Genomic DNA, 14,321 nt, shown 5'->3' with positions numbered 1-14,321 from the left:
ACCACAATCCGATAAAGTAACATCATTCACCAGTTGTTTATTGGCAAAAATCAATCGCTGTTGATCCATGGGAAGTCCTTCCATGTCCTGGATCCGGCATTTCAGCTGGTACACAAAATAGGCCAGATTAACCGGGACAGTAAGGGTTTTACCCGTCAAGGTTTTAACGAACACACTGGCATCGGGTACCCACCGCGTCGGCTGGATAACGCTCTTCCACAACGCCGATTTCGGTTCAATTATTTGCTGCAGTTCATCAAGGGTCCAATGCGCGGTCGGTGAATGCAGGATGCGCAGCACACAGATCAGTCCACACAGAACCATCCGACCGCCCACCTCCTTCCCATCGGCATGGTCGTGAATGATGCGGACCGCGTCCAGGACGGGGATTTGTTCCAGATTAGCGACCGGATGACATAAGCGCTCCACAAACGCTACCTGCGTCCACAGTTTCAGCTGCGGAATATCCCAACTTAACGCCAACTTCATCACTTCGTACAGGAAGAACGGAGCCGCTCGGCGCGGATCGCCTGGCAGAGATTCCTGTTTGAGCAAAGCCGCGCTCAGCACTGCCAGGACGGCCGCCTTACTGTAGTCCAAATCGTATGAACTGGCTTTTCCCGCCGCTCCGACTGCGAACATGGCACGCGCTGCGGAAGAGATGCCAGCCAGGGCCTGACGATCAATCTCTATCTTGCCCTGCCGCGTCAGCACCACATTATCCGCTCCTTCCGTCACCGTGATAACCTCGTCTGGTGCTGGACACAACGGGATGGTCCGTCGGAAGGCGGTAAGCAGTTTCCTTAGAAAGCTCCGCAGCGGCACACGCATAGTGATGAAACAGTAGGCTTCGCGGAAGATACCCAGTTCTTGACAGCACTTCGAGTAGGTCTGACCTACGGTTCAATTAAACTTCAAAGATACGTTTAAATGGCTTCAAAATCAAAAGGGCTTTCGCGTTTTAGGAATGATCTGACATGGAAAATTCAGAAAAACTTAAAATTTTACGTACACAAATGTTTTAAAAATTAATCAAAAAGTTCAAAAATTTTACGTATAAAAATGTACAAAATTTAAGCGAAGAAAGTCAGGAAATTCAAAGTACATTGCCAAAAGGAAATTTATAAAATCGTTGCGAACAGATACTTTTTTAAATCAAAATTTAATTTCAAACCATTCGAAAAACGGCTAAAAACCGTATGGATTCCAACTCTAATCTGGCCCTCACCGTCGATGTTCTTCAGTGTGTTGTTGATGAAGCCTATGCTTTGAGTGTTGGTCGCCTTCATTTCAACATGAACGGTCGGGCATTCATACGGATTAATGAAGGCCAGCTGCACCTCCGTCAATATGCAGTTATCCGGAACTTGCTCCAGTTGGATGCTGGCCCGCCATGGTACCTCGAAACCATGCTCGAGCTCGTCATCGGAGAAGAGCTGTCGGCTTGTCGCAACCTTTTCATGCATTGCAAAGCAGCACTTAACGGCATGTACAGGTTTCTTGCAGCAAGATCCAAAAGGAAATCTAAGTAACAGTTCTAAGACAGAACGACATTAAGTTGAAGCACTTACGGAACACTTGCAGTCCAACGCCGTTCTCCAGCCACGCTGGCAAGGGGGAAATTTCGTTGCCAATCCCTGACACACGTACTCGCTGCAATTTCCCCTGCCCGAAATCATTTAGCGCCGCGGACTTTAAGTTCTGGAGATCCATCTGAAACGTGTACGTGGCGCGGCACGCTAGGAATCCGTTGTCCGTCGCGTCCATGTTGGTCAGCTGATAATTGGTAAGTAAGTTCAAAACTCCCGTTTCCAGCTGCCGCTGTTCAGCAAGACGGGCAGGCTGCTGCGCAGATGCGCTGCCGCCTGCAGAGACCAATCCAGTCCACGGGGAACCATAGTGTTCCAGGCTGATGGGGTGCTCTGTCGAATGTCGGATCTGGTAGCCATTCCCCACCGCGTCCGCATCAACTTTCCTCTTCGTCCCTTTGCCGTCCATTTCTTAGCGCGTTTCAACTGACCTACCAAACCAAGGGGCTGGGTGAACACCATCACAGAGAGACGGCTGCATCCCGGGATACGCTCCTGGCTAATACTTAAGATTAATACCTTAAGTCTCAGTTCTTGCGAAAAGTCCTCGCAGATGCCTACCTGCTGTTCCCTGTCTGATCACAGTACGCTGCCAATTGTAACAGCCCTCGGCAGATTCTTGCAAGAATTTCGCAAATGCGAAACAAACATGAAAATTCACGGAGCCAGCGGTGAAGAGTACAGAGTACTCCGTACCAGCGATGACAATGTGCACTGTGCAGCAGCCAGCAAGCCTGTAACTACAAGGTGGCCTCCCGCCTTCGGCGGCCAGTTAGTTATTTATGCACATATAATATTTGCTACGGCCAGCCATTCTACGGCTATTCACTATTCAGTCACATTACTGATACTGACTTGTGAGTCTCTCATCAATTTTTCTGTTTTTCTTTGGTTTTTTAGGATGTTCTTGTTCGGTATTTTCAAGACCGTATTTGATCAATGATTTCAGTTTTCATATGATAGGATAACTTCACCCATTCCGAGCACGAAAAGATGGATAAATGCATCTTGATAAAAAATCCACCGAGCATGATCAAGCGCGATCCTATCCACACGCAGAATGTGTGGAAGTGCAAAATGTACATACTGCAAGCTCTCACAGATGCCTCGTGTTTATCCTTCCAGTTCTGCGTTATATCCCTTTCTTTTCCGCAGATGCACGGAGAAACAAGCCAATTATACATGCCCGCGCTGCAGCTGGCCATACTGCTCCGTGGAGTGCTACAAGTCGCCTGTGCACGCATCGTGCTCCGAGATGTTTTACCGTGACTGTGTTATGGAGAACCTGGCCAGACAGAATTCCAGGTACCTGGATACTGCATAAGAACTACGACTCTGTTATCTTCTTCATTACGGCAAATAGTGCAATAAGATGTTACCTATCGCTTTATCATAAGAAATCAGATGCAGGACGCTGGCTTGAGTTTTGGTACTGTTCAGAAAGTTAAACACTCTACATTGCTACAAAAAACCCTTTGGACAATTAAAATTTTGACAGCAATATTATGGTATTCTGTATTAATAGTGTTGCTCCTGCTGGCGTTTCTTTTCGTTATTGAAAGATTTGATTTAAAAATTATTTTGTTAATTGTCTAATTCTTGAATTTTCTACTTTGTTGTGACTTTTTTCTGTAAACGAAGGAATTATGATTCACATTAAATGAAAACTAACGGATATGAACCAACTGAACCAAGTGTTTAGTATCGTCTGATTTTCCTTTGATGTAGTGGAAAAGGCGCGAGGAAGATAATCGAACTCATCCAGAAACTGGAGGAAAATCCCGACAGTAATCCGGATATGTTCGCCAGCGATGAAGCACCAGCAGCGGCCCAAGTTCGCAGTTTGGATGAACGTCTCCGTGGATTGGATTTAGGTTAGCAAATAGTAATGCATAGTTGCATTGGCATCTAGTGCTTTATCACTGTTGTTCGCACTGCGCGATTTCGGGATGGCCTCTCTGACATCAGTGTTGTTGACGGTGATTCAGATGAAGATGGAGATAAGATCTGGGAGCGATTAACCGCCGAGGAGAAGCGGGAATTTGAGGAGTTCGCGGAGAAGAGTGATTTGTCGCTGCTGATCGATGTGTGGACGCCATGGTGGACCCGGGAGGTAAATTGCTGTTTTTGGCTATTGAGAAGATGTTTTATTACTGTGTTGTCGAGTCAACTTGGCACCTTTTCGTACAGTGAGTTATACGCTAAGCGGATATGACTCACTGTAAAAAGAGGTGCCAAGTTGACTCGACAACACAGTATACATTTAGCTGAAGTCGTTGTACATCTTTAATTCACATGAACGCAGGCAAAACATTAATCATTAAAATTGATTAAATTCTCTTATTTTCTCGGTATTAGATTTTGTACGTTATCTATGTTTTTTACGTCTTGACAATTTTACGGGTGAGTGATTCCTCTAGATAGTTTTTTATTTTTGTTTTTTTATTGCGCATCACGGTAAGTTTATTTTTAACGCCATTGATGAATCTATAGCGGACGGGCTTTTGATTAGTGCGGAATTTCTCGCTAATCTGATTTTCCAATAATTATGCGAATTTATTTGGTATAAATAATAATTACTAATTTACGCATATATGTATGAACGCATGTATGTGTTGAGTATTATTTCAAAATTTTCTTTTAGAATATCTTCAGTATTGGTGGATTATATTTTGTTTTATCTTACTTACAGCTCATCCGACCGAAAATCTCGGAGATCAGCGACTCCGCCACCGCCTCCATCCTCTCCAGTCGCCCGGACATTCCCGCACTCTTCCCCGCCCCCGATCTCTCCGCCCTGTTCCAACGCCATCCCCCGCATCCCTCTGTACCCTTTGCCCTCATCAATCTCCTGTACGCCTACGCTCTAACAGCACGTTTATACAACGGCGACCATGCCACGATGGCGGCGCCGGCAGCCGACAATCTCCTGGAACTCTCCTGTGGACTACGCGGTGACCGGGTGCTGCAGTCGCCCGCGGAAGCCGTCCTCGCTGTCCTGGACGATGCTGACCGGTCGTCCGTGAAGGGATCGTTAGCAGCGCGGACCTTTCGGAGTCTTGGAATGCGAGATGTGGTGCAGATTGTCGCGGACGAGGTGTTCGTGGCGGCTGCGCTGGCGGATATCCGTCGAGTGTGTCGGACGGCGTGGAAGGAGCGCGGCAAGGAGAAGAAGCTGGCGGATGCGTTCAAGAAGGCGGAGTACTTCCTGGCGTGGATGGAGGAGTACGGAGAGGGACTGGAGGATTGTGTAGCTGGATTGAAATTACTGCATGGTGAGACAACAGTAATATTGAATTTTAGCCATCACAAAAAATCGATGCTCTGTAAATTGATTCGGATGCACTTGTTATTTTTTTTAAATTTTTGTGTGTGAAAACTAATTATACCTTCTTTACTGGAAAAGGGTTGTCCGTGGTCGATTCACTTGATTGTCGAAGATTTGAATTGCATTTTACAAAGTAACTGAATTTTTGCTCGTTTGGATCGATTACTTCGGTAACAGACCGACTGCACGCCGTAATGTTGTAGAGCGATGGCGTTTAGCGGTGTTATTCCATTTGAGCTAGTATTTTACAGATCCTCGTACATACAGATACACTTGCTGAATGTAAATTTTGTTCGTGAAACTTTTTATTGCAGATTTTTGTATTGAAATTTTCTATTGAAATTTTAATTTAGCCTGATTTATTATCGTTGTTAAAAGGTTTTATTTTTTTTATTTCAGACGAATATGCGCAGGAATCAATCAGTCACTCCCGTGCGGAAGCAGTAATACAACGCAGTCAGCCAGGAAAGAGCGTGAAGAATTTGATTGAAGAACTGTCGTAGTGCGGAACGCGTATTACGAAGTACTAAGTTTATCTGTGATGTGCGTGGAAGTACGACATATTCGTGCATAAATATTGAGGGCTTTTTGTGTGGATGTGTTTTGTGTTCTTTCATATGCATTGCAGGAAACAGTTGTTTTTTAACTGTGGACGTATCTGGATATTTTTTCTGTGTACAGGTTTATCTGCCGAAAAAAAAAATAAGTCAGGAAGATCTTGTGATTTTATGCATTTTATGGTTGAATTTTTATTAATGCGCTTAAATCTTATGCCCGATCGTGATCTCCAAGCCGGTTCTCCCGAATGTCGACTTGAAGACAGTGCGCATGCTCGGTGCCAGTGTGCACACTTCCGCCGCGTGGAGGGAAGGCCTTTACCAAGCTATACCATAGTTTTCCCCGGTGTGTGCCTACAAGGGCCGCGTGAGCGGTTCTATTGGGAACCGGAATACAGCTTACCATCTACAAAAGCATACTGTAAACCGTAAAAAAAATCCTACCTTTTTAACAAATTACATAGTATTATACCAGCCTGTAACTGGCCGTTGTTTCCTCCCAAATCACCGTTACCAGTCGGGGCCTTAACGCGACTGACTATACTTTCGCGGCTGATCGATTAAATGTGGCAAACAATAATTTAATGTGGCAAAAAACTTTGCAGGGGTCGGGAAGACGAATGACCTTTTGGTTAGATTGGGTAACAATTGTGGTTGCTCTCGTTGACCTGCATCGCGCGAGTTGGTTTTACTCCCAGTGACCACTACATCACAAACAATCGCCACAACTTTTGGAGTGAAAGGTTGGAGCTACATTATTGACGTGTGTGCAGGATATCCTTTTTTTGTATCACTATACGTCTTCTCCTACGTCACTGCGGTTCTTGGTTTACTCTGGTCTGCGATTCTTCTGTTCTCATCTTGATAGCGGTGAATCCTCCTCGACCTCAGTGGCTGCTAAACTGACAATCCCTGTTATACGATACGAGTCTCAGTCAGTCTTACGATTTCTGGTCTTGAGACTTGCTTCTAATTTCCAGGTATTGTAAATCTTCTGGGCGCCTACATGTACATCGTGTACATTGTGACGACACGCCTATACCACGGTGACCATACCACCATGGCGTCGCCGGCAGCCGACAACCTTCTGGAGCTCACCTGTGTACTATGCGGTGACCGGGTGATTTCGCGCACTAGCGATCTCGAAAATAATAAACCATCAATAAGTAACTGCATTTTTTATTTGTTTTACATAATTGCTAATATAGGTGCAAGTGCACTGATCGCGGGATTAAACATCGCATCTTACGGACGTACAAATTGATTGTAAACAGCATTCGAACACTAATTCATAACGAAGTCCTCGCATATTGGCGTCACTATGTCTGTAGTGAATGGGAAATTTCCAGTACAGTACCTTGAACGAAAATGAGTCCAGAAAATAACACCATTACGGAACTGTCAAGTAGTCTTTGGTGGCAATGTGGCATGGTGTAGTCTTCCCGGCTCCATCGGATATTTTGTTCCGGTGGATGAATACTGAATAGCTTACTTGGTAGTACACAAAATCCGCACATGCGATTTCTCTGGAATTGACAAGATACCAGTCGCATAATGGGCGGTGCATTCAGCCCGGATAATGGATGTTGGTTAATCAGATTATAAACTCTGCTCTTCACCGCCTCCTCATAAGCCACCTCGCCGGAAATACAATTAACCGATACTGGCACATGATGGGTTGCGAATGTCAGTGATTGTCAGTGTATTAGTGTCAGTGATTTTTTCCATGTTCTGTATCAGCACGACATCCATCCATGTTCGAGCGATGCGCACTTTTATCGTCCGCATAAGCCTCAATTTGTCATGAGAATTTCGATAATTACAGAGTACATGACTGCTTTATCATGGATTTACTAATTGAAGTCCGGCGCACGATCTTCGCCGCATATTGGTTACAGTTAACCGTGTACTGTGTCGCAGCCCACCGGCATCTGGATTTTTTATGCTTTTTCGCCAACAACCGCGATTTCCTGCCGGATCAGTCGTATATGTTGCCGGCATATGAAATCGCCATCGCGGAGATCACGGCGCAATATAACCTTAGCGCTTCAGTGTCGGTGATTAGCGCGCCGTTCCTGAAATCTTGTGATGATCTGCAGAGCAACACGTACGTGGTGCCGCAGTACTATTATCAGCAATGGCTACCCCAGAGGTCACCGGCCAGTCTTCCCGTTTTCTTTCTTAACGGTACAACAGTGGAGATAACTTTTTCATTAGTATGACGCATTTATACCAGATACATAGGTAATCTGATATTCTGATCTGATGAGTACTACGTTGTTGGGCAGGGTGTGATGAAGGAAATGAAGTGGCCAGATTTACCCGAGGTGCGGCATTCGGTCTACATAAATGGCCTACCATTAATATTCTGCATCACCAATGTCCTTTTAATACTTTACTATAGGAATACTGCTTTGTCTCAATTTTACAACATTGTAATTCATGGGTGTTGTTGCAGAATGGGACATCTTAACAATTGCCACGTACGTTATATTAAATTAATTTTGTACAGCACTTGTCCTGCGCCTCTGTACTTGCAGTAAATAGAGTACCACTATACTGGTAGTAGTGCCATCGATTTTGATACATTTGCAACTGATACTGTATTTATGAATATTACAAGTGACAATGGTACATAATAATTACGGAGTTGAGCCATTAAGTAGGCAGCAAACGCTACCGCTTGTATACTATTAAATTTTGTGTGTGGTAACATCGATTTCGTTTTAATTACTAACCTTTTTATTGTGTGGCTACTGAATTGAAAACGTGCGTTGCAAAAAATTAAGGATATATTATAGCATTCCAGATACACACCCATTTTCTTTGCATAGCTATCGCATTGCATTTCATTCTCAAGCCGGTATATACTCGTATCTACTCGTAGAAGCGAGCTCTAAAAACATAAACATGAAGCCATTCACTTAATTTCAATAGCACTACAATGTTATATAATACTGCGTCCTTTTATTTTGCGCTCTTACATCGTTGGCGAAAGCCACCTTTTATTGTCCTCGTAATGTGCCTACTCTAATTGTGTACCATAGGAGCGCCACGCCGTCGGATCAGCGCCCCCATCCCACGGCCTACCCCACCCTGGTGTCCTTCGCCACCGTCGACACCACCAAGGCCAATCAGGGCATCCTCTCCATTTTGTCGTTCTTCGGCTGGACGACGGTGTACATGGTGTACGACACCTGGCTGAAGAACCTCTACTACACGTGGTTCCCGTCGGCAATTGAGCGGATTGTGCGGGATCCCCGGTTTCCGCTAGGAGCACAGTTTAACCTCATCTCAGTGGGATGGAACAGTTCAGGGATTATTCCCTACGAGCAGCTTTTGCGGCCGGCCATCAATACCAGTCGTGGTAAGTCCATTGAGTGATCGTGATGATGTCTCATGGTTCGATTAGCTGGCAATGACCTTTCTTGGCAGTGATTATGGTCCTGTTTCGCGGAGAAGAAATGCGCAATTTTCTGGTATGGCCGTTCTGTTACGATATATGTTTTTATGCATCTTTCTATGTACTGCATTTATATACTGTATTAATTTGTTAGATTGCTGCCGACCGCCTTAATATGTTGAATGGCGAATACGTAAGCCTGTGGAATTCTTTATACCATGAGCTTTCTGTTTTGACCGGACTAATTGTAGATATTTTTAACATGCGAACCATTCGAGAACGAAAGGCGGTTCGGGGCGCTTTCGTGGTTTAAGAACGATTCCGGTGATGCGGTCAGTCAAACCAAATACAGTAATCGAAAATTATTGCTCGGTGTAGTTGTTCTTGACACACTACTAATTTTTAGGTTTTTTTACAGATTGCCCGACGTGCTTTTCGATATGTAATGAAATTTACGACAACCTTCAAACAACGCGGCGCAACCGGTGAGAAAGATGCTTTGGCGCGTCAAATCAAAGCACAAGGCATAGAGAAGTATGGTGCCTGGTATACGGACGAGGAAAAAGTACGTAGCCAGTTTATAATATTTTTATACCTGCTTCGTAAAAACATTAGATTAGGCAATTTTTTCTTCCTGGTGCGTACAGAGTACGTTTCTACTGTCTTCGTAACTGAGCGACACATTACAAATGCAATCTTCTACGAAATTCAATTACTACGATCGTATACTGTTGATTAAGCCGAATCTTTGCCCGACCTTTAGCCCAATCCCGGACCGTTAGCGGCCTACATCGCCGTGAAGGCGTTGGGCCAAGTACTGACAGAACTACCCGAAACAGGTGCCATCCCCAACGGCTCCACATTAGCCAGCGCCTTCCGCAGCCGGCGTTTCACATCGCGCGGTGTCACCGCTAGTATGGACGCTACGGCGGTACGCGTCCCTGTGCTGTATCTGGAGGACTACAATGCCGACCTGGATACTTTTCAAGTAATCAGCTGCCCCGTGACCACGCACTGCTTATAATCACGTGACACCGGCTTTTTATGATACTTCATTGTAGACCGCGGTGATCTACGACGCGAGCTTGAATGCCAGTCACCCCGTGACAATTATCAGCAATTATTCGATAGACTGGGCCACCGCGGATAATCGGCCGCCGTTGAACGTACCCCGGTGCGGGTATCGCGGCGACAACGGACCGTGCTGTAAGCGCGTTCTTTGTGCTGTTTATAATCGGCACGTGAGAATGATTATGCATTATAGAAATTTTGCACACACATTTTATTGTAGCGCCCGCGACGGATTTACTGCGGATGGTTTTGACGCCGGTCCTGACAGTGAGCATATTTGCCTGGATTGTCGCTGCAGTGTATGTATGGTGAGCTTACATAATCCTCTGAAAGATGATCATTTATAGTACATTATGAATGACTTTGCTGCCATGTGTCAGGCATTTCCGGCGGAAAGGAATACATGCGGCGGGTCAGTGGTGGGTGCTAGATGTGCATTTAATCAGCGATGTGTGCTATTCCATGACCAGCACCGTCGTGAAGACCAACGTTAGTACAACTAAAGCGTAAAGATCCTTATAGTATGAGAATGGATTTATTAAAAATTTATTAATGGAGCGTCAGAAATAACTCGAAAAGATGAACGCCTTTTACGATCTATGTGTTTCGTGCACAGGCGCAGAGAAGGATGTCCATATACCCCACCAAACCCAGTAGCAGCTTATACATGGAGATCACGCCATGCCACATGTACAAAAACTCCCCGGTTGTAATAAAAAAATTTCCCTTACGACAGAAAGTTGTGGGAGTCAATCGAAGTGAAGAGGAGCAGCTGAGGAGGGTAATTAACTCAACTATGCAAATGAGTTTTACGATTTCTGACTTGTTATAAAACTGTCGTAATCTTTACTTTTCTTTGACACGCAAGAACTTGTGTATTTTTAAATAACTAAAATAAGCAAAATAAGCAATATATAAGGGGAATTTACCTGCTGAGGCCAGCACTCCCTGTACTTGCTGCCGTCACCCGGCTGGAGTTTTACGTTGTGGCTAAACATGGTGCTTATGTACCGCGCCTGATTTAACCGTATGTATTGCCGTAACGTCACACTCCAGGCGGGTGACGGCATCAAGTACAGGGAGTGCTGGCCTCAGCAGGTAAATTCCCCTTATATTATAATTATTTGCATAGCTGGGGCAGCTGGACCATACCAATTTGGTGCGTTTATATGGGCTGGCCTTCCAGTCCGATGAGCTATGGTGTGTATTGGAGTTTCTGGCCAAAGGACACCTGAAAGACCTGATCGAGCACATCCAGCTAGATTGGGATCTGTGTATAATGTTATCCTATGACCTCATCGCGGTAAGTCAGGATTGTCCTGTGACTACTCTAGTAAACTAGTAACGTAAAAATAATTTCTAGACGTTTATGTTCTGAGTAAACACGTGTCAGTAAACGTTCTTATGTATTCTGCAGGGAATGCGAACAATACACCGGTCTGTTTTTAAGTACCACGGTTACGTAACGCCGTACACGTGCATGATCAGCAAGAATCTAACGCTCAAAATCTCCGACTGTGGACTGCACTCCATAGCCGGACGCCATTGCCTCCAGGAGAAACATTCATCACTCCCGGAATCCGCGGAGGACCTTGCGCGGTGGTTCGCCCCGGAAATCCGTCACAAGTTGTCTTTCTGTGATGACCTCATGCAAATGTCGCCGTTGGGCGCAGCGGCCGGCGACGTGTATTCGGCTGCCAGCATTATTCACTGGATGCTGAAATCCTATCGGCCGCTGTCGGATGACTACACGAACTGCTTGATTATAGTGGAGAAGTGCCTGAGCAGTGCGCCGGAACAACGCGATGCGGAGGTGTTATGGAAGTTTTTTCAGCGTCGTATGGGTAGCGGAGAAAGTATGGTAGAGCGGATGATCCGTAAAGCCGATAGTTATACGCGCAAATTGGAAGAGGTGGTTAAGGAGCGGACTGTGCATCTGCAGCGGGAGCAGCAGCTGACGGAGAGCTTACTCCAAGAAATGCTGCCAAAGTTCGTTACGTTATTAATAAATCAAACCAGTGAAAAATTGTAACGGATAATTATTTGGGGCAATAATCTCCAGTCTCTTTCCGCCACATATGCATTGCTAAAAGCGCAAGTTAGTGAGTTGTTGTTCATAAGCATAGTAGTGTGATGCATGGGGTTAATAAACCGGTTTTCCGAGTAAAGACGGGAGAAACCGCCGCTTTTAGCGGGTCACAACAGTGCTCGTCGACTGCGTCATTGAAAATTTGGGGGGCTGGTCAATTGGCCTGGCGGTCCGACGGAGAGAATAACGTCCTTAATTTTAATGGTGTCGGCTAATGCTTGCGTTTGGGTTTAGCGCGATAATACAGCGTCTGCTGAGCGGTCAGTCCGTGGATCCGGAACTGTATCCTTCGGTAACCGTTGGCTTCAGCATCTTTGAAGGTTTTGTCGGATTCGTCGCCAAGAACACCCCGTGGCGGGTGGTGGAGTTTCTAGGCGAAGCGTTTTCGCTCTTTGATGATTATTCGGCGGCGTTCGATGTGTACAAGGTGGAGAGCATCAGCGACTGCTATATGGTTTGTTTGTATAAAAGCACAGGGTTATCTGAAAGCCTGTTAAACACACGTTAAATTACTGGCCAAATTTATATTATGTAATTTACGAAAAAGGTAGGATGCAATACAATTTTGTAGGTGGTAAGCGGTCTTCCGGTTCCTAATGGAACCCATCACGCTGCGGAAGTGTGTACGCTGGCACTCAGGCTGCGCAGCGTGTTTATGAAGGCGTTCGGGAAAACCGGCTTGGAGATTATGATCGGCATCCATTCTGGTGGCTACATATATCCTCCCGTTTCTTGATAAACCTGCAGTTAGTACCGTGACGGTGTATTGCTTAACAGGAGAATGCGCGGCCGGATTAGTGGGAACACAACGCCCGCGTTATTGTTTGTAATTATCTTGTCCCTTTTTATTAACAAATTTAATTTAGGTGTGCTGCAGGTATATGATCACACAGGTTATGTGTTGCAGGTTTGGCGATACGGTGAATGTAGCCTCCCGGCTGGCATCCCACAGTACCGGTTGCAAAGTGCAGACATCCGCCGAAACGGTGGCACTACTGCCGCATCCCTCTCAAATCACGGTGACCAGTCGGGGCCTCACGGAATTAAAGGTCACGCACCACGATTTTGCGGCTGATCGCTAAAAGGTGGCAAATAATTAATGTGACGTTTAATTTGTAGGGATCCGGAAGAAGAATGACCTTTTGGTTAGATTTGGTTAATGGTTGCTGTTGGTCACGTTGACCTTTTTACAGTTGCATGGTGGCTAATACGATTATATGGCGTCGGTTGTTTCGCAGTTTACTTCCACAGTTATACTGGTTTCCAAACTCATGATAAGACCAAGAGCATTTTGAATGTATGTTTAAATACTCCGTGGTTAGATTTCGCCATTGGTACATGCTACATCATGTACATATGTTTCGTAGCCGTATACTTAATCATAAAAATGCATGTTCGCAGCTACTTACTTTTTGCGATAATAATACGCATGTGCAACGCAAACCGATTTCTTCTTAATTTATAGATTTCACCCATGTTTTTCAGAATTGCTTATCTAAAGAATCACATGCCCAAACCTTTTGTTGTCCAAAAACCAGAATTATAAGGATTCCAGCGTAATATTCCAGAAATTAATGCATGATTCGTTTGTTTACAAAAGCACTTCTCTATATCGTGCTTCGTATGCTATCCTGCTCGGGGATGGTACCCATAACACATATTGCATGGGGATTTGGTTTACTTTTTAGCGGATCGTTATTGACAAGCAAGCACGAAAGGAATCAATATATTCTAGAGAGCTCAGATGCAAAGGCAAAGAAAGAAAAACAATCAGAAAGCAGACTCTTCGTACAAACTCGTAGCTTTGCAAGGATTCGGTATCCTTTTCTTAATAAAAAAATAGAGCATGTGAACATTAGACCGTAGATCTAGACGAGTATTTGTGCACTATAACTTTACTACTAATCGTAAGTAATTAACTACAAATCATACACACACACACTGGTCTTTTCTAAAATGCGATTACACAACGTTCCAGAACACACCTCGTATACGCTGCGCTGTGCCTGCAATGTCAAAGCACTGGTTAGTCGTAACGGAAAGGATTTTTCTTGGCGGTCGTTGACTGGGGTTTGCCAATGAAGGGGAACCAGGGAACCTTCGTAACGCTGTCTATCGGTGTCCTTTTTTTAAATTTTCTTATTTTCCTTTCCATTTGAACCAAAGTACATGAACAGTTAGCGGGAGGAAACAACTAATATGAACAGTAGCATAGTTTCGACTGAATCCACTGACTGATTAAGGTTGTTATATGGTGCAACTTTGGTGCGATATCTTTTATAAT

At 44.9% G+C, this 14,321-nt stretch overlaps 3 protein-coding genes across 3 annotated transcripts; 2 read left to right on the top strand and 1 right to left on the bottom strand.

Moving 5' to 3' along the window:
• Positions 1-74: 74 nt before the first annotated feature.
• On the bottom strand, positions 75-2,281 carry LOC129595197 (uncharacterized). Its single transcript, XM_055492126.1, has 5 exons — positions 2,151-2,281; positions 1,572-2,020; positions 1,229-1,454; positions 194-896; positions 75-105 (listed from the first exon to the last, which is right to left on the bottom strand). The coding sequence occupies exons 2-5, from the start codon at positions 1,677-1,679 to the stop codon at positions 102-104; spliced, it is 1,041 nt and encodes a 346-aa protein (XP_055348101.1). The 5' UTR covers positions 1,680-2,020; positions 2,151-2,281; the 3' UTR covers positions 75-101.
• A 164-nt stretch (positions 2,282-2,445) lies between these two features.
• On the top strand, positions 2,446-5,623 carry LOC129595226 (zinc finger HIT domain-containing protein 2-like). The gene is made up of 6 exons (XM_055492153.1): positions 2,446-2,668; positions 2,745-2,894; positions 3,318-3,463; positions 3,578-3,702; positions 4,282-4,864; positions 5,317-5,623. Exons 1-6 carry the CDS (start codon positions 2,583-2,585, stop codon positions 5,418-5,420), a joined length of 1,194 nt encoding a protein of 397 aa, XP_055348128.1. The 5' UTR covers positions 2,446-2,582; the 3' UTR covers positions 5,421-5,623.
• A 1,695-nt stretch (positions 5,624-7,318) lies between these two features.
• On the top strand, positions 7,319-13,119 carry LOC129595205 (atrial natriuretic peptide receptor 1-like). Its single transcript, XM_055492133.1, has 19 exons — positions 7,319-7,661; positions 7,763-7,801; positions 7,933-7,957; positions 8,522-8,841; positions 8,910-8,953; positions 9,032-9,070; positions 9,129-9,209; positions 9,296-9,442; positions 9,641-9,865; positions 9,939-10,083; positions 10,169-10,256; positions 10,329-10,437; positions 10,565-10,729; positions 11,081-11,251; positions 11,366-11,937; positions 12,272-12,491; positions 12,609-12,744; positions 12,815-12,863; positions 12,945-13,119. The coding sequence occupies exons 1-19, from the start codon at positions 7,319-7,321 to the stop codon at positions 13,117-13,119; spliced, it is 3,093 nt and encodes a 1,030-aa protein (XP_055348108.1).
• The last annotated feature ends 1,202 nt before the right edge of the window (positions 13,120-14,321 follow it).

The sequence above is a fragment of the Paramacrobiotus metropolitanus genome, unplaced genomic scaffold (assembly GCF_019649055.1).
Source record: "Paramacrobiotus metropolitanus isolate TYO unplaced genomic scaffold, Prichtersi_v1.0 Parri_scaffold0000075, whole genome shotgun sequence".
Lineage (NCBI taxonomy): Eukaryota > Metazoa > Tardigrada > Eutardigrada > Parachela > Macrobiotidae > Paramacrobiotus > Paramacrobiotus metropolitanus.
Note: the sequence above shows the minus strand (reverse complement) of the source record. Positions and strands in the feature narration are given on the sequence as shown.

Coding starts and splice junctions, on each gene's coding strand:
- LOC129595197 (XM_055492126.1), bottom strand. CDS start 1,679: ATGATTTCGGGCAGGGGAAATTGCAGCGAGTACGTGTGTCAGGGATTG. Junction 1,455..1,571: donor CGTTGGACTGCAAGTGTTCC/GTAAGTGCTTCA, acceptor ATGCATGAAAAG/GTTGCGACAAGCCGACAGCT. Junction 897..1,228: donor CACACTGAAGAACATCGACG/GTGAGGGCCAGA, acceptor ATTGAACCGTAG/GTCAGACCTACTCGAAGTGC.
- LOC129595226 (XM_055492153.1), top strand. CDS start 2,583: ATGGATAAATGCATCTTGATAAAAAATCCACCGAGCATGATCAAGCGC. Junction 2,669..2,744: donor AATGTGTGGAAGTGCAAAAT/GTACATACTGCA, acceptor TCTTTTCCGCAG/ATGCACGGAGAAACAAGCCA. Junction 2,895..3,317: donor CTGGCCAGACAGAATTCCAG/GTACCTGGATAC, acceptor CCTTTGATGTAG/TGGAAAAGGCGCGAGGAAGA.
- LOC129595205 (XM_055492133.1), top strand. CDS start 7,319: ATGGATTTACTAATTGAAGTCCGGCGCACGATCTTCGCCGCATATTGG. Junction 10,730..11,080: donor AAGAGGAGCAGCTGAGGAGG/GTAATTAACTCA, acceptor TTATTTGCATAG/CTGGGGCAGCTGGACCATAC. Junction 12,745..12,814: donor TATGATCGGCATCCATTCTG/GTGGCTACATAT, acceptor ATTGCTTAACAG/GAGAATGCGCGGCCGGATTA.